This window comes from Colletotrichum lupini, chromosome 6 (assembly GCF_023278565.1).
Source record: "Colletotrichum lupini chromosome 6, complete sequence".
Lineage (NCBI taxonomy): Eukaryota > Fungi > Ascomycota > Sordariomycetes > Glomerellales > Glomerellaceae > Colletotrichum > Colletotrichum lupini.
Genome location: NC_064679.1, coordinates 1,875,475 through 1,901,514, shown reverse-complemented (window position 1 = coordinate 1,901,514; position 26,040 = coordinate 1,875,475). Strand labels below are relative to the sequence as shown.

General features: G+C 33.6%; 4 protein-coding genes and 1 non-coding gene across 5 annotated transcripts; 2 read left to right on the top strand and 3 right to left on the bottom strand.

Moving 5' to 3' along the window:
* Positions 1 to 20: 20 nt before the first annotated feature.
* CLUP02_12047 (BCL4p) lies at positions 21 to 1,836 on the bottom strand (the record flags this gene model as incomplete). Its single annotated transcript, XM_049291011.1, has 8 exons — positions 21 to 180; positions 257 to 417; positions 473 to 737; positions 802 to 912; positions 983 to 1,151; positions 1,245 to 1,611; positions 1,699 to 1,768; positions 1,823 to 1,836. The coding sequence occupies 8 exons, from the start codon at positions 1,834 to 1,836 to the stop codon at positions 21 to 23; spliced, it is 1,317 nt and encodes a 438-aa protein (XP_049148156.1).
* Positions 1,837 to 3,388: 1,552 nt separating this feature from the next.
* CLUP02_12046 (uncharacterized protein) lies at positions 3,389 to 4,243 on the top strand (the record flags this gene model as incomplete). The annotated part of the gene is made up of 1 exon (XM_049291010.1): positions 3,389 to 4,243. One exon carries the CDS (start codon positions 3,389 to 3,391, stop codon positions 4,241 to 4,243), a length of 855 nt encoding a protein of 284 aa, XP_049148155.1.
* Positions 4,244 to 4,291: 48 nt separating this feature from the next.
* On the top strand, positions 4,292 to 4,669 carry CLUP02_12045 (uncharacterized protein; the record flags this gene model as incomplete). The annotated part of the gene is made up of 1 exon (XM_049291009.1): positions 4,292 to 4,669. One exon carries the CDS (start codon positions 4,292 to 4,294, stop codon positions 4,667 to 4,669), a length of 378 nt encoding a protein of 125 aa, XP_049148154.1.
* A 295-nt stretch (positions 4,670 to 4,964) lies between these two features.
* CLUP02_tRNA209 lies at positions 4,965 to 5,029 on the bottom strand. Its single transcript has one exon. It is a non-coding gene; the product is annotated as a tRNA-Lys (tRNA).
* An 800-nt stretch (positions 5,030 to 5,829) lies between these two features.
* On the bottom strand, positions 5,830 to 9,435 carry CLUP02_12044 (stress response protein NST1; the record flags this gene model as incomplete). The annotated part of the gene is made up of 1 exon (XM_049291008.1): positions 5,830 to 9,435. The coding sequence occupies one exon, from the start codon at positions 9,433 to 9,435 to the stop codon at positions 5,830 to 5,832; it is 3,606 nt and encodes a 1,201-aa protein (XP_049148153.1).
* Between the last annotated feature and the right edge of the window lie 16,605 nt (positions 9,436 to 26,040).

Below are 26,040 nucleotides of genomic sequence, written 5' to 3'. Positions count from 1 at the left end.
AAGGCGCTCGTTGGCTTCTATCAAGATGTTCTATGCGTGAAACGGACCATGAGTGCGGGTTTCCACCACATCACATGTAGTTGGCTTTCCTGTTCCCAGTCTAAATCTTTGTCAACCAGCTCTAGGTCGTACTGCCACAGCATCTTGGCCAAGATGAGATTGATTTCCATGTATGCGAAGCTTAATAGTCGTATTAGCATGGGATCGCTTGTAAAGTAGGGTGCGTTCACAAAGCGTTAAGGGCTGTAAAACTCACTTTTGTCCCAAGCATCCCCGAGGGCCCATGGAGAATGGCTGGCTAGCCTCGCGGACATCTGTGGATCCCGCGTCTAGCCAGCGTTCAGGCTTGAAGCTTTTCGGCTCAGAGAAATACCCTTCGCTATGCGTCAGAGTCCACGCGTGCGTGAAGACCTCAGCCTATAGGCACTCTCATCAGACTCCATTCTTTTGATTGTGCTTCAAGTTTACTTACACCCGCTGGGACGTAGATATCGCCGACATTCATGCCTGGCGATAATCGCGGAAACCCCTGAGAGCCCGGTGCATACAACCTAAGGCCCTCGCTGATGACGGCTTGCAAGTATGGGAGCTGGCGAGCTACAGTGGCATTTATCTCTTCGAATGAAGAGAATTTTGCCGTTATCTCTGTTTGAAGCTTTAGTAGACACACTGGATTTCGGAGCAGATAGTATGTCGCCGCGGCAAGGAATGTCGCAGTCGTCTCGCCACCCGCGATTCTATGAGTACATCGTTAGCAAAACCTCGAGCATTCCCAAATGACCTTGAACTGAGGGGACGCACGTCAAAGTTGACACATGGGCCGTCATCTCTTCCTTGCTGATAGCGCCCACTTCGTAACTCTTGACAACGGTAGACAGAAAGTCATTGCGGTTTGACTTTTTGGATAGACGTCTGCAGTTCCAGGGTTAACAATCAACCATGAGCTACATGCACCCAAGCGTGAGGTTAGTATTTTACGTACTCTTCGACCTTTTTCCGGCTATACTGGGAGTTCTGATTTTGGACAGCAAGAGTTGACGGGAGTAGCACGCGGGCTACTGTAGCCACAAAAGGGAGACGACGAAGGTTGTCAACCAGTGTGATGAAGTATAGATGGCTGACTATGATCTCCGACCAGCTGTGTGGCTTTCCTATAATGCGAAGTGATTAATATTACGATGTTCTGCTTGGCCATCTCCGAGCTAAAGCTTTAGGCTTGAAACTCTCAACTTCTATTTACTTACCAGCTTTGACACTATGAAAGGATTCGCCAAACGCCATTTCGCCCAAGGAGTCAAAGGCTATCATCTCATACCACTTGGTCATGTTGAGACCCTCAGTTCGGAAACGATCTTCCCCAAGCCGATGTACGAAAGCGTCGACTGTCTTGGTAATAATATCTTCCTGGTCCAGCAACATCTTTGTGGAAAAGGCAGCAGAGAGCATTTTGCGCATTTGGCCGTGCTTATGAGGATCACGCTCACTACCGATGCATAATGATTTGAAGCCTGCGCCATAGATATCGTAAAACTCGCTTTTGATCACTGGTGCTGCGCCTGCAGCGCGGTGGCCGTAGATTGCCTTCCACGACTCCACTGAAGCAAAGGAGAGCTCATTGGGAGAAATTCGGACAACGGGTCCTACCGACGTTCAATTGACTAAGTATTTGTCATGGATTGGGGGAGAGAAAAGCCCTACCATGTTTGCGATGCTGCTCTTGGATGGCGTAGTGAAGGCGGCCAGTTTGAGAGTGAAAGATTCGCCAGATCTATGGCGAGAAACTTGAGCATTGCAAGTCCAACGAGATACAGCTAAGGCGTACTCACCAGACTGCATCTTCCTAATAGAGGTCCTGGGAACGCGGCAAGTTTATGGAAATACGCATTATAAGTGCTGGCTGTCAAGAGGTACAAGACGACCTAGGTACGTTAGTCTTGAGTTCCAGTGAAGCTTTGTGTCATTCAGAGTATTTCTTACAAGACACAATGATAGAGCCGCAACGTATGAGACGGTTAGCTGTGCAACTCTTGCTTGCAGAAGGTGCAAGCACTCTTTGTGTGAAATGGCTCGATCAAGCATCGCGTCCCTTGGAACATCAACTGATGCTCTTCAGCATTTACCACTATGCTCGATGTGTTTGCTAGCAATCTAGCCTGTGAAATGTCGCTCTGAATATCACAAGCTTTGTTATTCCTTTTTCTGGTGATCTAGCAAAGGTCTGCGTTGTATCCCTGACGAATCCGTAAGACATATTGGGTGCGCAGCGTAGGTCTTCGTCTCATCGGCCAGTTTCCGTTTTCGGAAGTGAGGTTTCCAATCATCACCGCGCTAAACCTTTCTCAGTAAATCCCGAAAAATGCACCGAACAGCAACACTCCTTGCACCAGTTACAAATAAAGCACCGAGAATGGCCATTAATATACAAGAGTTCAACATCCAACAATTCTTGATAGCGGCAAAAGTCAGCCAGTTTCGACTGAGTGCGGCTGACTTTGAGTCTCATCAGCGCGACAGTTATGCCGTCAGGTGCTATCGAGAGGGAAATTGTCATGATGTGGCATAGTCAACAGGACCAGTTTTCACTCTTCGAGACAGAATTGTCAGTTCTCAAAATCTGTCTGATCAAATCAAACTTTGTAACAATGCGAGGTATGCCTGGATTAATGGTCATCAGTATGGCGTCGGCAGAATGGCTCCAGGGCTGGACCACAAGTGTGCCCTTTCAAAATCCAACGATGCCGCCAACTCTTCGCATTTCGAGGCATTCTTTCACAAAAATAGGTTTATTTTCATCCTTAGATTATGGAGAGACCGGACAAACTTACCTCGTAGGCAAAAAATACACAGCAGTGGCGGAAACCTGTACGAATGAACCGCGCCTCAACACGAGCCTCGTACGCCTCAACACCTCAGCCATGTGGGCGGCCCGTAAACCATTCTATGTTTGGCAGTAAGCTCGTGGTTCACGTCAAGGAGGGCAAAATCCCATCTTTTCCATCTCAACAGTGTCCCTCGGCTATGTCATATGGATGCGGCAATGCACCCGGGGGGGGGGGGGGGGGGGGGTCACTTGATTGGGGGAGCTGTGCATGAACCCGACTTGACGACTTCAGATAAGTTCTCCGAGGGAAGACCATCACGAACGCCACGTCTGTCGCAAGACATCCGCATTGTGGGTAGCTTACCATCTGGCGGGTTCACTGCTACGGACCGTTGTTGAGATGGATTGGCATTCTACCGATCGGCTTCTAGCGAAACCAAAGGTTATATAGACCCCCCTTGAAGTCTGGTTGAAGGTTGGCGTGTTGCCACTTTCTACCAGCAACTCTTTGATTCCAGTTACATCCACCAGAAAACAGTCTGACATATAGCAAGTCGATCACTCATCATGTCACTCAGCGTAATAACCGTACCCGACGAAGTCACCAGCATCTCTCCCATCTCTCACCTCGACAGCAAAGCCCCAGGTATTACCCAGAAAGCCATCCAAAAAATATCTACCTCCAACGATGGGTACTTCCGCTTCAACCCAGTCATCGTCATGCTCATCGGCTACCTCGAACAAGTCAGCCCAGGAGGGCTAGACTCCGCAGTCCGCTCCGCCCGCGACAAGAACCCAGACTTCATGCCCAAACTGGCCATCAAAGACGCACACTCGTTCCTGACCTTCGCAAACGACCTCCTGAAATGGGTGCCCCGCGAGAGCTTCGAAGGCAAAGACATCTACGACATCCTCTGCACATTCTACTTCGTCCTAGACCAACCCCCTCTCCGCAAACTCCAAACTCCAATCCGCCCAGACTCGCAAGGCCTTACCTGGCTATCCTCCTGGATCGTAGTCTACGCGCGACTCGTCGGCCAATTCCTCGACACACCCGCCTCCATCACCCCTTCTTCCCTCCAATCCTTCGCAACCTCACCCCCCTACCGCTTCCATGAAGCAGAAATCCCAAAAGGCGGTTTTCGGACCTTCAACTCCTCCTTCACCCGCCGCCTCAAACCGGGCCTTCGACCAATCGCCTCCCCCGACGACGACAGCGTGATAGTCTACCCAGCAGACTGCACCTATGACAACGCCCTCGCCAACCAAAGCGTCGCCAAAATCACCCCGTACGGCTCCGTCGAGATCAAAAGCGTCCGCTGGCCGATCAGCATGCTGCTCCAGGGCAGCGCTCACGCCGCAGACTTTGACGGCGGGATCTGGATGCACGCGTTCCTGAATACCACAAACTACCACCGCTAACACGCGCCCGTGTCGGGCACGGTGTTGGAAGCCAAGAACATCCAGGGCATGGCGCATCTCGAGGCCGATACCGTCGGCGACGGACAGGTGCGTATGATGGGCGGGGCGGACGCTTCCGAGAACCCGGGATATCAGTTCCTTCAGACAAGGGGGTTGGTGGTGATTGAGAACCCGGTGCTCGGCAAGGTTGCGTTCTTGCCCATCGGGATGGCCATGGTATCGTCTGTGGACTTGTTTGTCGCAGAGGGGGATGTGCTGAGGAAGGGGGACGAGGTTTCGTGTTTCCGGTTTGGAGGGTCGGATGTCATTTGCATCTTCCAGGAAAAGGCCGGGGTGAGGGTTGAAGATTTCATTCCAACGGCTGGTGGGTTTTCAAAGTATGGGAGCATCTTGGCTAGAGCGCCGATGGGAGGTTCTCGCATGTAAGTCAGGCTTTCAGAGAAGTCGTCCAACGTCTAGACATGTTCTTGGATCGTTTCCTTTGAGATCTTGCTCTAGGCTGGCACCTACCTTAAAGAAGATGAATCAAAGCTGCTGAACTTCGCGATATTTGGGACCAGGAGTTTTTCTTTCGAACAAATTACAGCCATGGAATTGAAGACAAAACAAAGACAACATGATCAAAAAGGGAAATTGCGTCAATCGCTGACGGGAATTGAGCCCGACGTGGCTAGTGCTTGTTAGTGACATGTTCTAGAGAACATGAGAGAAATAGGGAAAGTAGCTTACGGGTCGAACCCACAACCTTGAGATTAAGAGTCTCACGCTCTACCGATTGAGCTAGCCGGGCAACCGGCGTATATACTAGGGTTGGATGGGTTCCTCAGGCCCAGGATGGCTTCATGTTCTGGATTTATTTGCTAATTTGTGGTTCTGTGTCCAAGTGGGGAGAAGAGAAAAGATTTTGGGAAATCCCCATTGTGGGTGTAGGGTGGGACACAATAACAAAGCGCGCATCGTGATGTATGTGGGGAGTGGATGTCTTGAAGGTTGGGTTGTGTTCAACATTAGCTTAGATTTGGCGTACTTTGTGTAAGTGAGTGGCTCACTCGCAAGTTGCATGGATCACAGAGCCATTTCTAGTAGTCGAGGCTCATCTCTCCCTTTTTCATCAGTCGGCAATGTTGTCATGGCGTTCACAAACGGCACAGTCATGTTAATCAACAACCACAAGACCACGAACGAGGGCATACTGAAAGAACGCAGATAGTCTCTATTAGCCGCTACGCAGGCACACAAAGCCATGCGGAGGATGCTCGCTTGGAAGGGAATCGCCCTCCATGCGCTAGCTATCCGGGCAACCCCAAAGAAGGGGTTCGATTACTGAGTTTTGAGAAAAAAGAAGAGTCCCATCCTTCACCGACTTAATTGTCCTCCTCAAACAACCATGATCAAGGCCAACTCAAGGCTCGGGTTGGCTTACTAGCCTTCCTATCCTAATCCTAGCGAGAAGTGCCTTTGGTGGCCCTGTTGATGCATCCATTCTGCATGGCGCGGAACATGACACGACGGTGAAGTGCATCGGTCGAGGATGTAGAGCCCTCAGATGAGGCAACGGGCCTGGAACTCTCGCTAAACGGACCACTCTAGTGTCCTCTAGCCAAGAAAGCAGGTGCGCCGCTGCCGATGATGGGGCTCCCGATCTCACCTGGTGCACCTACGGGCCTGTGGGCAGGATACGCCATGTCGTTGAACTCGGGCACCCATCGCATCAAGTGCTGCCCTGGGCCGTTTGCATCCAGCTGGACCTCAAAGGTGCCGCCACCATTCTGCAGGTTACCTTCTGTTTCGGCGAGAGCCAACAGGTCAACTTCAGGAACAGACTCAGTCCTATTGAGCTGGTCAACCTCTGCCTTGACCGCTGCTAGATCAACAAAAGACTCTGAGCTCTCCGGGTTGCGGGCTTGCAGCTCCTTGCAGGCGCGACACATCATGAGCCGAATCGTCACCGAACGAGGGTTTCCCGCCGTACGGATCGGAGGCATAGGCTGCATCATAGTAGGGCTTCCCCAGGTCGAGTTTCCCGCTCCGGGGGCCACGGTGTATGACATTGGTGAGGGTCCCCACAAGCTATTGTTGATGCTAGAAAACCCATTGTCGAATGGCAGTGGAAACGCTGACCGTTGCAACTGGCTACGGTGCCTTGCCGCATTGATTGCTGCGTTCATCGGGTCCGATGCATCATCTACCAGGACGCTGCTGCCAAGATGCTGTTGGTTTGTGAAGTCGTCTGATGCGTCATTTCGGTGTCCCTGAACCACACTACCTGGTCGTCCAATGGGCGCTGGCCTGCCGATAGGCTGTGTTGGAATTGGCGATGAAGCTGGGTCGAAGCTGCCGGAATGTTGTCTCGAATGTGATCCGGGTCCTGGCGCCATGTTTTGCATATGGTCGCCCATGGGCTGTGGGAAGCCAGGAGGTGGGCCGGGCATGAAGCCACGTCCAGCTGGCCCGTTAAGACCTGGCGGAACGGCCATCATGCCTAGAGGGGGAGGAGGTCTGCCAAACCCGGTAATACCAGGCGGACCAAAGATGTTTGGGTCTGGCAGACGATTTCCAAGACCTGGCGGCGGGTTGAAGCCGGGCGGAGGCATGCTCATAGGCATGCCAAAGGGGCCAGGCTGCATCGGGCCTTTCATACTCGAAGGTGATATGGAATTGGGATGGGGTAGCGAGTTTGTGGTCGCCACGCTAGTCTTCCATGAACCAATCGGCCCAGGACTCATGCGGCCGGGTGTCGCAGGGTGTGGCGATGGGTTTTGGCTGGCAGTAGAGCCTGATCGCGAAGCTTGGGATTCAGGCAAGCTGGTGTCCAGTGGCTGAGAGGCATGCTTAGGACGGATTGGTGTCGGAGCTTTGGGAAGAGCCGGTGTTGCAACGGGTATCTTGGGGGACGCATAGGATGCTGGGTTGGATGGATGTGTCGGAATCGGTACTGGGTGTTGCGATAGTCGCCGGCCTGAGGTGGGGATGGGAATAGGAGCAGCAGCAACCGTGGCAGCCTTTTGGGCAGCCTTTTCCTCCTGCTTGATGCGATCCTTGCTTTCCTTCTCAGCCTTGGCCTTGGCCTCCTTGTCGCGTTTGGCCTGTTCCTGCTTCTCTTTGCGCTCACGGAGCTCCTTGTCCTTCTGGTCTCGGATTTCCTGTTCGCGTAATCGTGCTTCTTCCTTGAGCTTCTGAGTCTTCTCGCGGGATTCGCGCGCTTTGCGTTCTTGCTCCGCGCGCTTCTCTTGCTGTTCCTGGAGTCGGCGTTGTCGATCGGTCTCTTTGCGAAGGCGTTCTTCTTCTTCCAGTCGCTTCTGCTCTTCCTTCTTTCGACGTTTCTCCTCCGCTCTCATTCTCTGCTCTTCCACCTTTCGCCGCTGCTCCTCGAGTCGAGCGGCCTCCTCTGCAGCCTTCTCGGCCTCCTTCCGCGCCTTCTCCTCGGCCTGTTGCTGTTTCTTCAGCGCGGCCTTGTCCTTGCGCTTCTGGTTCTCTTTGGCCTTCTTGGCTTTCTTCTGAGCGGTTTGCCTATTTTCCTCCTCGAGTTCCTCGATGAGCTGTTGCTGGCGTTGCTTGGCGACCATGTCTCGATAGGCTGTCAGGACCCGTTGCTCAAACATTCGAGCGGCGAATATTTGGAACATGCGACGACCCTCTTCCATGCGCTGTTCCTCGGTCATCGTGTCCTGATGATGACAACAGTAATGCTCAGTACTCGAGTGTTTATGGTCATATGCGTATTGAGAGGAGCTCACTTCTTCATCCTCGTATTCCTCTTCTTGACTGTCATCATAGTCCTCATCCTCCTCCTCATCTTCGTCGTCATAGTCGTCTTCGGGAGGAGGATGGTCATGATTCGAGTAAGAGCCGTTGGCGGGATGAGTGTAGCCGCGAGAGAAGTGCTCCTTGGCGTCCTCTTCTCGGGCCATGCGGCGTTCGGCGAGCTGCTCCATCATTTCGATGAAACGCTTGCCGTCGTTTTTGAGGAGGTCATCCGCAACGGTGAGTATGCCGCCTAAGTCCATGTTACCATATCTGCAGAGTAGGGAGTCCAGAAGCTGCATACCCTTGACTTGCAGGCTGTTCCCAAACGTCAAGAAGTCGGCAACGTCTCGATCGTGAGGGTGAGTATCTTCGGGGGGTTCATCTTCGTCGCTGTACTCGTCGTCTTCTTCGTCTTCCTCTTCTTCCTCCTCCTCCTCGAGATCCTCATCCTCGTCGCTGTACTCCTCCTCTGGCTCCTCCTCGTCGTCATCGTCGCCTACATGTTCCACTATACGGCCGCGTGACGGTGGTTGGCCTGTGTAGGATGACGGAATGCGTGAAGGTCGCAAGGGAAATTCGCGGTGAGGGGGCAGAATATGCGGTCCTTCTCCGTTGTTCGCAAAGGTCTCGAGCTCCTCATAGTAAGCGTCGTACAGGCCTTCGAGTTCCTCCTCAATGGCGGTGCGCTTCCTGCCACAAACAGTACAGCTGCATGTATGCTTTTGCTGCTCCTTCATCTTTTTCAGGACGGCGTCCTTTTCGACCTTGACTAGCGACTTGCGCTCGTCTTCGCCGAGACCCAACCAGAACTCCTTGATGCGCTCCCGCTCCTCCTGCGAGCTGGTGTTCCAGATCTTATCCTTGGAGATACCAGGGCCACGGGGCGTCAATGGCGAGTGGGAGTGAGAATGAGGAAACGGAACACTGTCGTACTGGCTGTTGGCCAACTGCGGGTTCTTTCCGTTCTTCTTCTTCTTCTTTTTGGACTTTTTGGATTTGGTCGCGGAGAAGCCGTTGGCATGGGGCCGGTCGTCGGTAGAGTGATGGTCTTCGGGCTCGTCGTCGCTGGACTCCTGATCCTCGTCATCTTGGGCAACCTGGGGTTTGGGCGCGGGCGCACCAGGAGCAGGACTCGGGCGACGTCCGTTTGGTGGTTGGACAGCGGCTTGCTCGGCAGCAGCTTTGGCGGCAGCCTTTGCCCGACGCTTCTGCTTCTTTCGATTCACAGTAGGCGCTGAGGGGTCAGCACCGTTGGTATCGAGGGTCTGGACGCTGGGCGCCTTTGCCGACGAGGTCGGAGTAGAGGGTTGCGAGGGTTCGGCGGAGGGAGGGCCTTTCGGGACGGTGATGATCTTGGAGCCATCCTTGTTTGTGTATCTCGCGGTGGACTTTGTATTCGGTGACGCTGGCGTCTGAGCTGCCGGCTGGCGATGGTTGGCCGGCATTTCTAGTCTCTGCTACGAAGCGAGCGACGTCGATGTCATAGAGAGGGATAGATGAAGGGTAGTTTGCGGTTGTGGGTGCGGTGGGGGAGTAAGCGCTGGATTCGGGTTCGGCGAGAGGGATAGAGAGAGAGGTGAAGTCGAGCTCGAATTCGGCGGTCGGTCGGGTTCGAGAATGAGGCGATACTGGGTGAGGTAAAGCTATGTGGAAAGATGCGTAAGCAGAAATAAAACCACCCCTGCCCCTCTTCGCAATGACGCTCGAGGTGTTCGGAGAGATTGTGTGTGATTGAAGTTGGGTGGGCGTTTGTGGGTAGCGGCTCGCGAAAGTGGCAGGCGGGATGTAGCGCGCTGGGCGGGCTTTGGGCGGGCTGAGGGTGGTGGTGATAAGGCAGGACTCACAGGTGGAGGCGAATATTATTCGAGATGGGGCGCCGGGGCAGCCACACTTGTGTCTTGCCAAGGGAACAAACAGTCCGCCGTGAAGGTGCAGCACGAAAGGCCGAAACGGTAAAGGGTATGATTTTTGTTGGGGTTTTCGGCCTTGTTTCCTCTATCGATATTGTTCCTCTTTTTTTTGCCCCTGAAACCACCACCTTGCAGGTTGATAATAGTTCAACTTGAAAGGCACACGAATCGAATCGCAGTGCAGTCGCAAGGCTGGTGGTGGTGTTGGTGGTGGTGGTGGGCTTGATTGGGGCTGATGAGTGTGTGACAAGCAGAGCGCGGGCCGATGATGAGTGCCTCTGTGTGGTTCGTTGGTCGCTAAATTCCAAGGTTGGGTACCTTGGATTGGATCTTTAGGTAAGGCAAGGTGAGGTACCTTGGGAAAGAGCAGTTCGAAATGAGTTAGGTTGGGCAAAAACGACCTCAATATTTCAGCGAAAGGAAAGATGAAGAGCTGAATGGATTGAATTATCCGCTGTTCGAATTCCTTTCCTTTCCATCAATGGGAAACAGAGAATGACACCCATATGGTAGGCGACGATACCAATGTCATGAAAGTAAAAGGATGGAAGTGAGGTACCTCTGGATCTCTGATCCAACGGATGCGTGTCGTTGTTCGTTCCGCTATGGGCGGAGGGAGGGATTGAAGGGAGAGTGGGATTGCATGTCATGCCCAAGTCACTCGTCAGCAGGTTTGCGTAGGAGAAGTACATCACAGGGAGGGGGAAGTGACAGGTGGTGAGGGACCTGAGGCAGGGGCCCTACCCAATTGCCTATCACTCGGGGTGTGCACTTTACCAGGCTCACATCAGGAACTTGGAAACCTGGGTCAGTAAGGTAAGGTACCTAAGGAAGGTACATTTGACTGGTCCCATCAATCAGATTTCAAGGCCAAAAGAGGTAAGAGGTTTGTGCCGTCGTCCACGTGACTGCTTGCCCAGCGGGTCCAATTGCTTTTGCGTTTTGTGGGGACCCAACAGAGCTGGCTGCGCTGAGTGGCTGACAAAGCTGCAACCTCTATGGCCTTTGCCCGTGATTGAGCTTCTTGCCTGAGGCTCTCTCTAGCTGAGTAACCACTGAACCAGGCATCAGGCTTTAGTGGATTAAGTCTACACATAAACTAATAATAACCCCCCCTAGTTAAGGTAAGAGTCCCGTATATAATAATAAATACTTAAATATTAGTAAATCCCGGCTAAATTTAACTAATCGGACTTTGTTTTTTTTTTTTAAAAGTACTCGGGCTAGAAATATTTTAAAAATAAATTATAACTAATTAGGGTATTATTACCTAATTAAGGTCCGCTTTATAAAAAGTAATTCTAACTTATACTTTTCTTTTACCCTAGCTAAGTTATATCCTTTTTTTTAAACTTTTATATCTTTTTTTCTAAACTTCTACCCTTTATTACGACTTTTATTAAAAAGATTTATTACGAAACTTACTATCGTACTTAAAATTTATTAATAATTAATTAGAAATATTTCCGAATTAATTTTATAATGCTTTCTCGCTAGTATAATAGTAATAGCTTTAAATCCTATATTAATAATAAAAAGGGCCGGCCTAAGAATTTCTTTATATTTAAGACTAATAGTATAAGTTTTATCCTTATTATTATAATTAAATACGCGATTTATTTACTTATTTTTATAATCATAAAGTTAAGTAATCTTATTACTAAGAGAACTCTATTATTATTATTTAAAAGCTAATAGCCTTTACTTTAATAACTATTACTAATTATCTCTTAATATATTTAAAAAGTACTTTAAAAAAGGTTATTATATTAACTTTGTAATTTTTTATAAGAAATCCCTCTTTATTACTATTAATCTTAAAATTATTTATAAATTATTTCCTATTTTATATTAATATTTTTAGCCTTATTAATAATTTTTTATAAGATATTATGTTAAAATAATATTATTCATAAAAGGCTAGGATATGCCCCTAAATACCCCCTAAAAGCTTAAGGCTATTATAAATAATAAAGTATTATTTACTATCCCTCTTAAAAAAGATAGTACTATAAATAGAAATATTTCTAAAATATTTCTAATTTATAAAACTAACTATTTTTAATAAGATATTACTTAGATAAAAATAAACGTTAAGCTCGGCCCTAAGGAGAATTATAAAGTTTATAAATTATAAAATATTATTAGTTATAATAAGTATAACTTATTCCTTAATTAACGCTCTTCTTAACTAGATTTTATAACTTACCCTCTCCTTAATATATATAAGCTAACTTACTTAGTATTTTATAAATACTATTACCCTAAACTCGCGCTAAACGAGGATATTTTTAATATATTATTTTATTAATACTTATATATTATTATACTTAATATTAATTATTTTTAAAAAAATTTAAAACCCCTAAGTAAATAGGCTAGAATAGTAAAGTAGTTAAAAATAAGCTAGTTTAGCCTACCCTCGCTAATAATTTGAATAATAATAAAACGGATTCCTAAATAAACCCCGCTACTTTTATTTAGATTTTTATTAAGGATATAGATAGGTAAAAAATATAATTAAAAGTTAAGGGATAATAGGGAATAATTAGTTTAGGAAAGTCTATAAATAAAGAGTTTATTAAAATAGAAGTGTTTTATTTACTTTTTTAAAATAATACTATATAAATTAAAAATACTATAATATTATAAATAAATATTCGTAATAAATATATAAATAGAGGTTAAGGCTATAAATACTAAGTAAATAATATATTACTCGTAAATATTTCCTAAAAATTTCCTAAAAACTTCCTAAAGGTTTCTTAAAAATTTCTTGAAAGTTTCTAAAAAGTTTCTAAAAGATTTCCTAAATATTTCCTTGATATATTTTAAATATTTCCTTAATATATCTTAAATACTTTTGAAATATTTTTATCTTTTTAATTTTTATAATATTGATAAATATAAATTAATTAATAAATAATAAAATAATAAATTATTAACTTATTTTAATAAATTATAAGCTTATTATATAATTATATATTTAATATAACTTACTAGTTATTTAGAATTAAAATATTAATATTATATAATAATATATATATTTATTATTATAATAAATAATATATATATATATATATATATATATAGTCTTATTATATTATTATTATTAATAGTTAATTAATATTATAATTAATAACTATTTAGCTAGTTTCTCTTAATTTATATAAGCCTTAGCGTTATAAATATTTTACTAAGTAAATAAAGGTTTGAAAACTATTTTTAAATAATAATACGTATATTACGAGCTTAAATCCTAACTTATTAACTTATAATTTTAATAATATCCTTAACTACTTTAATAAGTTTATAATATAAAAAGTATATAAAGTTTACTAAGATAGTATAAATATTTACTAATATTATATATTAATATTATATAGTTAATATTAAGAACTACCTAAGTAGTTAATAAAAATAGAATATAAAAATAAATAAAAAGTATATAAAAGCTTTAAAACTAGGGCTATAATTATATTAATTATACTTAAGGTTTAAATAATAACATAATAGCTACTTATTCTCTTTTTAAATTTTAATAATAATTATTATAACTTAATATATATAACTAAAACTAAGACCCGCCTTATAAACTTATAATAGTTATAGTATATTATATATATAAAAATATAAGAATATAAAATAACTCTTTTAAATAAAAGAATTATAAATAAGTTATATATAAATAAAAAGTAGTAATTACGTAATAAAGTAATCATTATAATTACTTTAAGTAATCGCTTATTAGTATTTATTAAGTAATTACTTAATAAATAAAAGTAATTATTAATAAAAAATATATTTATAAGCGGACTTATATATAATATAAACTTAAGCTAGGCTTAAGAATAGACTTTTTATAGCTTTTTTAATAATTAACTTAGTATTAAATCTTATAATTACTTTTAGTTATTCTTATTAAAAACCCCTCTTAATAAGGTTATAATTAATTACTAAAGCTTTATTTATTTTATAATTTATAAATATAATTTTAGAAAAGCTATTTATAATTATAATACTATTTACTTAGTACTCGTAGCCTTAGTTTTTATTAATATACTTATTATAATTAGCTAGTTATAATATTTTAATTACTCTTATTTAATAAGTTAACTTTATAAAACTTACTAAATAATAATAAAAAACGACGATATTTTTTAAAACCTTAAGTACTTTTTTATTTAACTCTAAAAAACTTATTAACTTAATTAATAAACTAGCTAAGGCCGAGGATAATAAAATACTTAACGTTATTTATAACTCTAATAATAATATAGTTTTTAAAAAAGTAAATTATAAAGAAATACGACGTATTATTAAATAAAATAATAAGTAAAATAAAAGACTTGTAAAGCTTTTTAATAATAACTCTACTTAGATAGTTATAATTTTAATTAAAAATAATAAATATATTATTACTTTTTAAAATATAGTTAACAAAGCTATAATTAACTTAAGAATTAAAAAAAGAGAAGTAAACGATTCAAAATAAAAAATTAGAACTTTCTAAGCTATTATTAATATTATTAAAACCTTTATAAATAAATAAAAGAAACTTAAGTTTAATATACTTATTATTTTTAATAAAACTACTAAACATCTTAAAGGATTTTTAATTTAGATTAAAACTTATTAAACGTTTTATATTACTAATTTTTATAATAATATTAAACGAATTATTTACGTAATAACTTTTTTTAAAAAATAAGCCCTAGAGTAGTTCGAACTTTTTTAAAGAAAATTCCTTAATAATAATAGTTATTTATTATATTATAAAAGAAAAACCGTAAATATTTTTATTAATATAATAAGATTTTAAAATACTTTTAAATCTTTATTTTAAAACCTTAATAAAAAACGATAAACTAAAAAAGACCTAGCTAATTTTTAATAAACTAAGTTTATTTTATACTATATTACTAAGTTTAAAAAACTTATGATATAATTCGATTTTATTAAAAGAACCTATATTTTCTCGTTTTATTAAGGATTAAAAAATAAAGTTGAGGACGAACTTAGTAAAGTAAAAATATTAATAGATTTTTTATATTATATTAAGCTTATTATTAAAATTAATATTTAATTATATAAATGACGTAAAAAAGGGGAGAAATACGGCGCTTTTAAATTAATTTTAATAAAAAATACTAAAGTTATAGTAAATTACTAAGTATTTATTAAAATAACCTAAAAGATTAATAATAATAAAATACGTCCTATAAATAATATAGAGGACCTAAAGACCTTAGTATTACTAAATATAAAAAACCTCGTTAAAAAAAGGATTTTAAATACTATAATTATAATAAAATAAGATATATAATTAGAAATTATTAATAACTTAAACGTATTTAATACTAACTTATTTTAAAAAAACGAGCTAATATTATAAATAAAAAAGTCCCTTATAAATAACTTTTATAAATAGTTTATTATAATAATAACTATTTTATTTATTAAAATAATAAAGAATAAATAAGATAGTACTTAAAATAACTTAAAAATAGTAAGTAATCTAAGTATAATATTACTTTATTTCTTATTAAAACCCTAGTAAAAAAAAAAAAGGAAATACTTACTTATTAACTTTGTATTTTTAAAGAGAATAATATTGAATACTTTACTATACTTTCTTAAATTTATAAAAATATAATGAAAAACGGTAAAACGGACCCTATTATAAAAAATATACTTAACTTTTTTAAAAGACGTATTAAATAAAAACTCTTAGTTAATATAATGAAATAGCTCTTTAAGTTTAAAAAAAAAGGATTTAATATAAAAAGAGTTATAAATAATCCCGTTTATATAATAAGAATTAATATATAGGCGTTATAAATTAATATACGGGCGTCGCTCTTATATAAGCGTTATTATTTTATTTTTTAATTAGTTTAAAAAATAGTACTTCCTTATAAAAGTAATAAAAATAATTATATTAATATAATTATCTTTATTATTCTCTCTAACCTAAGCTCTAGTTTAGAATTTTTAAAAATAAGAATACTATTATAACTTACGTACTTATTTAGAACTATTATATTACTTATTTAAAATTTATAAATTTTAAATAAGTTGATAATCTAAGCTTTTATAAGTTTTAAATAAATAAGGCTTCTTTTTATTATATATTTAAAATATATAAAAAGTAAATTATAATAACGTTTATTTAACTACCTCTTTTAACGTAATTATAATAATTTATTATTATTATAAACTATTTTTTATTAGTTTTATTTTTCTAAATACTAGGCTATATTAATTATTTATCTATATAATTTTCATTATCCTCTTTTTATTAAAAACGCTAAATTAGCTTTTTATTTATTATTAAAATAAGCTTAATATTTAGGTTTAATTTAGCTAACTTATTTTTTTTATAAGCTTAGTTAGTATTAACTTATTTTTATTTTTAAATAAACGGCCTCGCTTTTTATTATTAATACCTTAGTTATTATAAATAATATAGGTTTAATTAACTAACTAGCTTTTTTTTAAATAAAACTAGTTATAATAAAATAAGCTATACTATATTCTTTAGCTTATTATAAAGGGATATAATAATTTTAAAGTTAAGGATTTAATAATATAAATTTAAAAAAGACGTTTTTTAAAAACGCTACTAAGGGTATACTTTTTATTTATTAAAAATAGCTAAATTTAATATTTTAAAATAGATTTTATAATAATATAAAATACTTAGCTTAATTAAAATAGTATAATTTAAATTATAAAATCCGAGGGGTTTTAAAAATAGCCTCTTATTAAATAGTATTACTTTTTTTATAAGCCGGCTTTACGTCCTAATTAAAATAAAATATTTTAAAAAAAGTATTATTTAAAGTTTATTTAAGTACTTAAAACGAGTACTTATATACTCCTAGTTTATAAATACCTCGTCCTTTATATAAGCTTAATAAAAGCGTAGTTCTTAATTATTAATTATACTTTATATAACGTTAATAAGCTAATATAAGTAACTAAAACTATTTAAAAAATAACTTTTAATATTATTATTACTTAACTTAGTATTAGAAGTAATATAAGTATTAAAGTTTTAGTATTTTTAAATAAAATAATAGGCCTATTATATTCTTAAAAATAAGTATATTACGTAAAAGTATTAGAAGATTAGGCGTTAATTATTAAACTTTTTATAAAACTTAGTCTAGGCTTTTTTAAAAATATACTTAGTTTTAATAAAAATAATAAGCTTTTATATTATAAAAACCTTATAATATATATAAAGGGGGCTTATTAATAAGTATATTAATAAACCTTATCTTATTACTTAATATAACTATTACTTATATTAATAACTAATATTTTATTATTAAACTTATTACTATTATTACTATAACTACGGTCCTTAACCTACTTCTATTTAGCCCTAAGTATAAATTAAAGTTAATATAATAAATATAAAGTTATTACTAAACGTTTAAAAACTACTTATTTAGTATAGCCTTTATTTTTTATTTAGTTTATAATAATAATAATAAGGTAACGGACTAAGTATTAGTTTATAAATTAGCAATATTTACTAAAAAAACCGGAAACCCTTTAGTTTTTATTATTAATAAAGCTAAACGTAGCGTTATAAATAGATTTAAAGTAGGTCTACTTAGTAACTTAGAAAAAAGGGAGCTTAAAACGATTAGTATTATAAATATTATTGAAACTAATTATTTTAGGGAATCGTTTTTATATTTAGAGATAATAAAAAAAGGTTTAAATAAGGTTAATAAGGCGGTTTAGCTCGTCGTTTACCTATTTTACTATATATAAAATATCTCGCTTATTAAATAGTTTAATTAATATTATAATTAGTAAGTATTTAGCTAGTTTTTTTTAGTTTATACGAGCCCTAGTATTATAAATATTTCGCTAGGTAAATAAGGACTTTAAGAACTATCTTTAAATAATGATACGTATATTACGAGCCTAAATCCTAACTCGTTAGCTTAAAGTTTTAATAATATTTTTAATTACTTTAGTAAATTTATAATATAAAGGGTATATAGAGGCTTTAAAGCTAGGGCTATAATTATATTAATTATACTAAGGGTTTAAATAATAATATAATAACTACTTATTCTTTTCTTAAGCCTTAGTAATAATTTATCATTTATAACCGTATTTACGAAACTTATATTATTAAATACTAGCGCTTTATATAGGCCTAGGCTTATTAAACTAATTGTATTAAAAAGTATATTAAATAATTTAGCCTTAAACTTTATATTTATTTTAGTTTATAATATTAAATTTATTAACTCTTATATAGTAGTTTTTTTCTAACTTTATAAGTATAAAAGATTAATTTTAATAGGATTATGCTTTAAAAAAATTATATAATACGGTATATTTTTAACTATATAATATACGTAATATACCCTAAGTACGCGCTTAACGTAATATAATAATTTTAATACGAAAACTACTATATAATTTAGGATAAGTAAGCTACCCTTTTTAACTACTTATTAATAATAAGCTAAGTAATATATTTATATAATAATACTAATTAAAAAGGTTAATAATAGAAATTAGTTATAATAGTTAATTATAATAATTAGCTATAATAGTTAAAAGCAGCCTTTTTTAATTATAAAAGTTCTAAACTTTAATAATAACGTAGAGGTTTTTAAAAAAAGGGCTAAATAGGCTAATATTTATTATTTTTTAAAGTTTATAAAGATTTTTTTTATCCTTATTATTTTTAATATTACCTAAAGCTACTTTTTATTTAAACTAAATAGATTTACTAAATAATTTTATTAAATAAACTTATTAATATATAAATTATTATTTAAATAGCTAGTTAGATAACTAATTAAGAAGTTAGCTAGTTAAAATATTATTTTAATAAGAATTTCTTAGTATATAGTTAGTAATTAGTAAGTTAAAAATACTTATTAATAAGTCTACTTTTCTTAAACTAGGTACCCTTAGTTAGCTTAATACTATAACTATTATAATTAACATAAGTATATTTAAGAATTAATAAGTACTTTTTAATAATATAAAATTTAGCTAGGTAATAATATAAATACTATAAATAGCTAGGTTAATACGGATATTAAGATTTAGTATATTAATATTAACTTAAAAATTATACTTTATAGAGCTAAAAATCCCTTTAATATAAGCTATATTATAAACATAAGGGAATATATAAAGGGCCCCTTAACCCTTAATAAAAAGGAATATATAATATAGGATTTAATTATTTATATAAGCTAATACTAAGAGGTTTTATATATATTTAAATAAGTATAGCTCGCTTTTTAAATAAATAAAAAAAGGTTAAAAGTTATTAATAAAAAGAAAATAACGGTTAAATTAGTTAATTTTAATTAGTAATTAAGTATAGAGCGTAATATATTTAGTTTTTTTTAATACGTAATATATAGTACGGCCCTAGTAAATTACTTTATTAAAAAAATAATTTCTCTTATTATTAATACTTAAAAAAACCTATAAAACATTCTTATTTATAATTCAATGAAATATTATAAATATTAATTTATATTTTATATTAATATTATAAAAGAAATATTTTAAATTATTTAAATAAAAGTAAAGTTAAAAAAGAAATAAATATAAAAATATTTTAAGAGCTTTTATTTTACTAGCTTATTTCTTACTCTTATTTTCGTTAATTAAGTACTATTTTTGTTTTTATTACCCTATTTAAGCGATCTTATTTTATAATAAACTTATGCTCTTTATAAGCTTAGTTTATTAAAAACTCGTATTCTTTACGTTCTTATTTAAGCTTAAACTCCTATTCTTTTCGTTCTTTATCCTCTTAGATCTTATTAACCCTTATTTATTATTTATTAAATATAAAATAATTTATGCTTATTTACGTTTATAATTAAGTAGCTTATTTTTATAAACTATTATAAAGTACTAAGGAACTCGGGGGGTTTCGATTTCTATTTAATAAAAAAAGTATTTTAGAAAATAAAATACTTATTCCGCGTTAAGACTAAGTATTATTAAAATTATTATAATTATTAAAACTAAAGCTACTAAAGTTCTTACTTTAAGAACTACTTTATTAATTAATAACTAAATCCTTACGAGTTCTTTATTAAATATAAAATAGTTCTTTAGTATTAATTTATAAACTCTTAGCCCGATCTCTTACTTTTCTTTTTAATTTAATAATTAATAAGTATTTATTAAAGTATATTTTAAATATATTTTAATGTTATATTAGATACTAAAGACGGCTTATAATATTAATATTTTAATATAAAGTTATAATATACTTATAATACGTTACGAAATCCCGTAATATTAAATTCTAATCTTAGTTATAAGTACTATTAAAGTTAGTTAATACTTATAATAGCTAATTATTAATACTTACTTATTAATTATAATAAGTAAAGGGAGATACCGGCTAGTTTAAATATATAAAACTAAATAAAGGATCTTAACTATATTTATATTATTAAGTATTAAAAGCTAGTTTTTTAGAAAAACCTTAGTTATTTTATTATAGAACCCGGTTATAATATATAGTTCTCGTTTATACTTTACTTAGTTAGTATACTGCGGAAAGTTTTCTATAAAGTAATAAGTTATTATTAATTAAGCAAAGCATTAATAAGAAATATTTTAGAAATATTTTAGAAACGTTTTCCCCTTTCGAAATATTTCTAAAATATTTTTATTATAAGCTATATATAGTAAGATATAATACTTATAATAAGTTATATTATATAGCTCGTTATAATTAAGTACTATTCAATATTTTAAAAGAGATATTAATATATTATAAATAGAGTTTATATTATAAGAACAATTTTCGCCCAGGAGTTCTTTAATACCTCTTTTAAAATATATATAATATAAGTATATATAGTTTTAGACTTATATAAGCTATATTTATTAAAGGTTAAACCTTTTAATAAGGTATTTACCTAAGCCGTTAATTACTATATCTACTTAATTTAAAATAATTCTAAAAAAGCTAGTTCTATAAACGTATTTCTATTAAACCTAAACTTAATACTTTTATTCTAAAATATTAAACATAGCTCGAAATATATAATAATATATATTTATAGTTTTAGTATTTATATAGACCTATATAAGAGGTAGAGCTTTATAAGTAATATATTAATAATTTTAAAATAAAAGTTAAGAAATATTTCGAAAACATTTCTAATATTATAATATACCTTTTTTACTATTTTAGCTATACTAGCCCTAGATAATTTCTCGCTAATTTATACTTTTTATATATTTATAATTTATATTAACTATAAACGACTTTATATTATCGAACTTCTATTATTTTACTTATTCTTAAAAAAAGTAAATAACTATATAGTTAGTATTAAATTAGTACGTATACTAAATATATTATATACTTATTATAATATTAAAATAACTATTTTCTTATATTTATAAAGAAACTTATATATATTCGCTTATTTATTTCTCTTTGCTACTATAATATAAGAGCTAAGGTCTAACTTCTTTTAAAAAACAAAAGAATATATTATTTATAAATAATATATTATAAAAAGTCTATTTTTATAAAGCTTTAATAAATATTTATAATTATTCGCCCCTTATTCTTAGCTAGGAATTCTTAGAATGAAGGAGATTAAAAAAAGGCGTTTAGACTCGTACTTAGTTTATTAATCCTTTAAAAAACTTAAAAAATACTTTAAATAATAATTTTTAAAGTTTTATTTAGTAATAATAGAGGATAGTTATATTTATTATAAAACGTTAAAATAATAAATAGTATTATCTTAATATCTTTTAAAATAAAGTATTGATATTTAATAAAATACTTTACTATTTTAAGTTTAGGTAATAATTTAAAATAAGTTTTATTTAGTTAGTAATAACTTAGCCTTATCCCTTAATGAAATATTTAATAAGCTTATTATAAATAGGACGTTTTTAATAATTCGATATAAATATATAGCATTTTTAACCCCTTTCCTCTGTAAATTACGTATCCGTTTTATTTATAACTATTTTAATATATTATATATAATATTTCTAATTTAATAAAATTAAATAAAAGTAGTAATTTATAAGTTTTTACGAAGGATACGAATTTTAATATACTAAAATTTATTACTAAAGACTAATAAGCTCTTATTAAGTCTTTTATAAATTATTTATATTATCTTATTAAGTAATCTTATATATATACTATATTATATCTTCTTTAGTTTAAAGAAGTATATCGCTTTCTATTCTTAATATATAACGCCTTTTTTAAATCTAGTATATATAATATAAATAATACTTTATTTAAAAAGAAAACGATTAGAAATATTCTTAAAACGTTTTTAAAACGTTTCTAAAATATTTTTTTAAATAACCGGACTTACTTAATAATCTTTTTTATAATATTAAATATTTTAACTCTATTTCGTAGTATATTATACTTTTTAACGAGGTCTTTTAAAATAATTATATAATAAAAGTCGTTATAAGGTATATATAAATAAGCTTTATTACTTTAATAAGTATAATAATATCGCGTTATAAGTATATTTCTTAGAATAATACTAGTTATTAAAAAACTAATAATACCTCCTTAGGTATTATATTAAATCTACTATTCTTTAATAATTCTTAATATTAAGAAATCAAAAGTTAAATATACTATGTCTTATAGCCGCTCGATTTCTTTTATAAATAAGGCTTTAGTTGAAATAATAAGCGCAACTTTATTATTAATAATTAAAAAAGACTTAAGTATACCGGCTATATATTAAAGCTATTATACTATAATAATACCTCGGTTATTTTAAGTTTTAATACGGATATTTAAGCTATTAAAAATTATAATATAATTATTGGAATTATTATTTATAACCTAAGTATTATATTAATATTTAATATAAAAGTTTAATTTATATAATACTTATTCGTTTAATCGACTTTTTATAAATAGGAGCTCGATATTTATAATATAAGAGATTAGGCTATAAGTACTTAACTAGCGAGGCTATAATATAAGTATAGGTATATTATAAAACTAAAGCTTATAGAGTCTTTTATAAGGGCTCTACTTCTTAAAAAGTTCTTTTATAATAAGATCCGTATACCGGTTACTAAGTTATTAGCGTCCTATTACTAGCTATATCCTAAATCTATTATAATTACTCCCCCTTTATATAACTTTAGTCCCTAAAGTTATTATATAATATATTTTTTTAATATTAATAATAAAGCTATTAACGTCGTTATTCGTAATAGATTCTATAAGGCGTTAATAATATCCTTTTTTACCTAAGAATAAGGCATTACTCTTATCTCCTTATTTAATAAATACCTTATTATTATTATTTAGTAATAGCGCGCTAACTAGTTACTAAGTTAGTAATATATATTCGTAGTAAAGTATTTTAACCGTCGTAATATATAAGAGCCCGCTTAACCTCGTAGTTATTATTATTACTAAGTTATTAAGTATAATAAAAGATTTTTCCCCCGTTATTAGTCGCGTATTTACTTTTTCTTCTTTCTTTCTATTTAATAACCGTTCTACGAATTCTTTTTTATATAATTATACTTTTTTTTTTATAATATTCTAATTCCGTATCGTTTCTTAATTACGACTCTCTCGCTATACTATTACTAAATATTTACCGAAATATTTACTATTTCGCATATCTAGGATATATTTAATATAGAGTATAATTTTAAAAAGGGCTTTCGTAGTCTCCGCAGCGGTGCTCCCTATATATGCTACTTAGCTAGCCTATATCGTAATATTAACGAGCTCGTTTATATTACTAGCGCTTACGTCGCTAAGTATATTATTTATTAAATTAATAAGAAGAAGTGTTCTATTATAAGTTATCGAGTCCTTACTAATTTATTACCGAAATATTAGCTAACGATATTTTTTAGGTTTTTAAGGAGCTATATAGCGCCGCCTAGTTTATTTAAAATACCCTTATAGAGTTCTATAATATTAAGGAATAAGGTAGCTTTAACTTTTATAAGCGCAGCCGCGTTCTTTATATTTTTAATTATATTACTAATATATAAAAGAAAGTCGCTACTTATATTACTAACTTATTAATAAGTAATAAAATAAAAAAGGTTTATTTTAAATAGGCTACTCTTTAAGAGCTCGTTACTAACCGTGAGTATTTAAACTTATTAATCTTAATTATAATAAGTTATTAGTAATTATTTAGCGAATTTTCTTTTTACTAACTTAGATTTCTTTTCTTAAGTTAGTATCTTTAATATTAATAATAAAACTAAGATTGTTTTCTACCTTAGTTACCTCTAGCCGGCTTACTTTTATAATAATAGCTATATAACCGCTTTATAAAATAACTTCGACGCTCTAGTTTAGTACTATAAGGAGACTCCTAAGGGTATTATTATTATATATATTTAGGAGTTTTTTACTTTCCCTACTTTTTATAAATACGTTACTAAGTTCTTAGTAAATAAAGTACCTATTTATATTATTATTATATATAGTACTACCCCTATTTCTTATAGTCCCGAGACTTAGACTCTTATTAAAAAGCGTACTCTTATTATTAACTATATTCCTAATAATAATAACGAGCGGGACGACTTTAAGTTTAAATTTAATAAGTCCTAGTACGAGGATACTAAATCTAAGGAGCTCGGTAATAACTTAAAGAATTCTCTTTTTTAGTATTATAATAAGCGCCGCCGCTTTAATATTAATAACTTACCGACCCCTATTTATAACGCTCTTTTTAATATAAATAAGGGTCCCCTAGCCCTTAGTTATATTATTCTAAATCTTAATAAGGCTAATATTACGCTCCTCCCGCTCTAAGTAAAGGCTTTATAACGGCTTAATAAGGTTATTACTTATACTAAAGTTAAAACTATAGGTTATAATAAGCAATTCGACGTTAATAAGTTCTTTATAAATATTAATATTACTAAGGTCCCTTAGCTTAACTAGGACTACGAGAGTATTGCTTTAAATAACGTCCCCCGTCCCTAACTTATTACTAACGATAATAGCGTTACGGCCCTTACTTTACCTCTTACTCTACCTCCTATTATAGCTCCTATTATACCTCCTATTATAGCTCCTATTATACTTCTTATTATAGCCTCTAATAATAACTAAGTAGCGGACGCTTTATAAACCGCTATTATTAATATATATAATACTCTATATAACTTCGACCGCCTCTCTCTTACTTATTATAATATTAATAAAGTTAACGGCCTTATTCTAAGTAATTAACTAAGTATATATATAAAGCCTCCCTATTTCTTACTTACCGAGCGGATTATTATTACTAACTATTAAGCTTTAAAAATATACGCTAGAGCCGCTATTATTATTACTAATATTACGTAAGTTACTCCCCTTATATAGCTAGATCTTAGTAATCTCTTAGTAACGTATTACTAAGGGTTATAATATTATATTTTTTTCTTAAAGATTGCGCTAGGCTAAATAAAAGGGGTTTTAAAATATATTATTAATTAACTTATCTTCGGTAACCTTTTATTATAAACTTAACGTTTATTATCTTATTTTATATATACCCTTTTTTTATAGCGTTCGAATTTATTAACTACTTCCGCTACCCCTTTAAAATACTTAATAAGCTTTTATATATTATACTTAATAAGTTACTTAGCTTATTTAATAAGATATTATAAGTTTCCTCCCTCGCTTTATATTATAACGATTTTTTTAACTTTTTAAACGTCTTACTCGTCCTCTAACTCTAGGAGATTTATTATTTAGTTAACGACCGTTTAGTAATTTCCCTATAGCTTAAGCTAAGAAACTAAGAAAATATTATATATTCTCTAATATTATTTTAATAAATATACTTAGTAAGCCTATTTCCTTACCCTTTTAACTATTGCTATTTTAATATATCTTAGTATTAGTTTATTATTTTTAAATCGTATATTCTTTATTAATAAGCTAACGACCTCTCCGTAATTAAACTTTTTTAGGGTATATTTTTTATTATAATAAGCTACTTAGCTCTTAGAGGCTTATATTTACGCTTACGTAGCCTAGGCCCTAATCTCCCTAATTTTCTAAACCCTTTCCTAAACCCCCTAGACTATAGCTTTATAATTAAGTATATATTTAATATACCTAGGGTA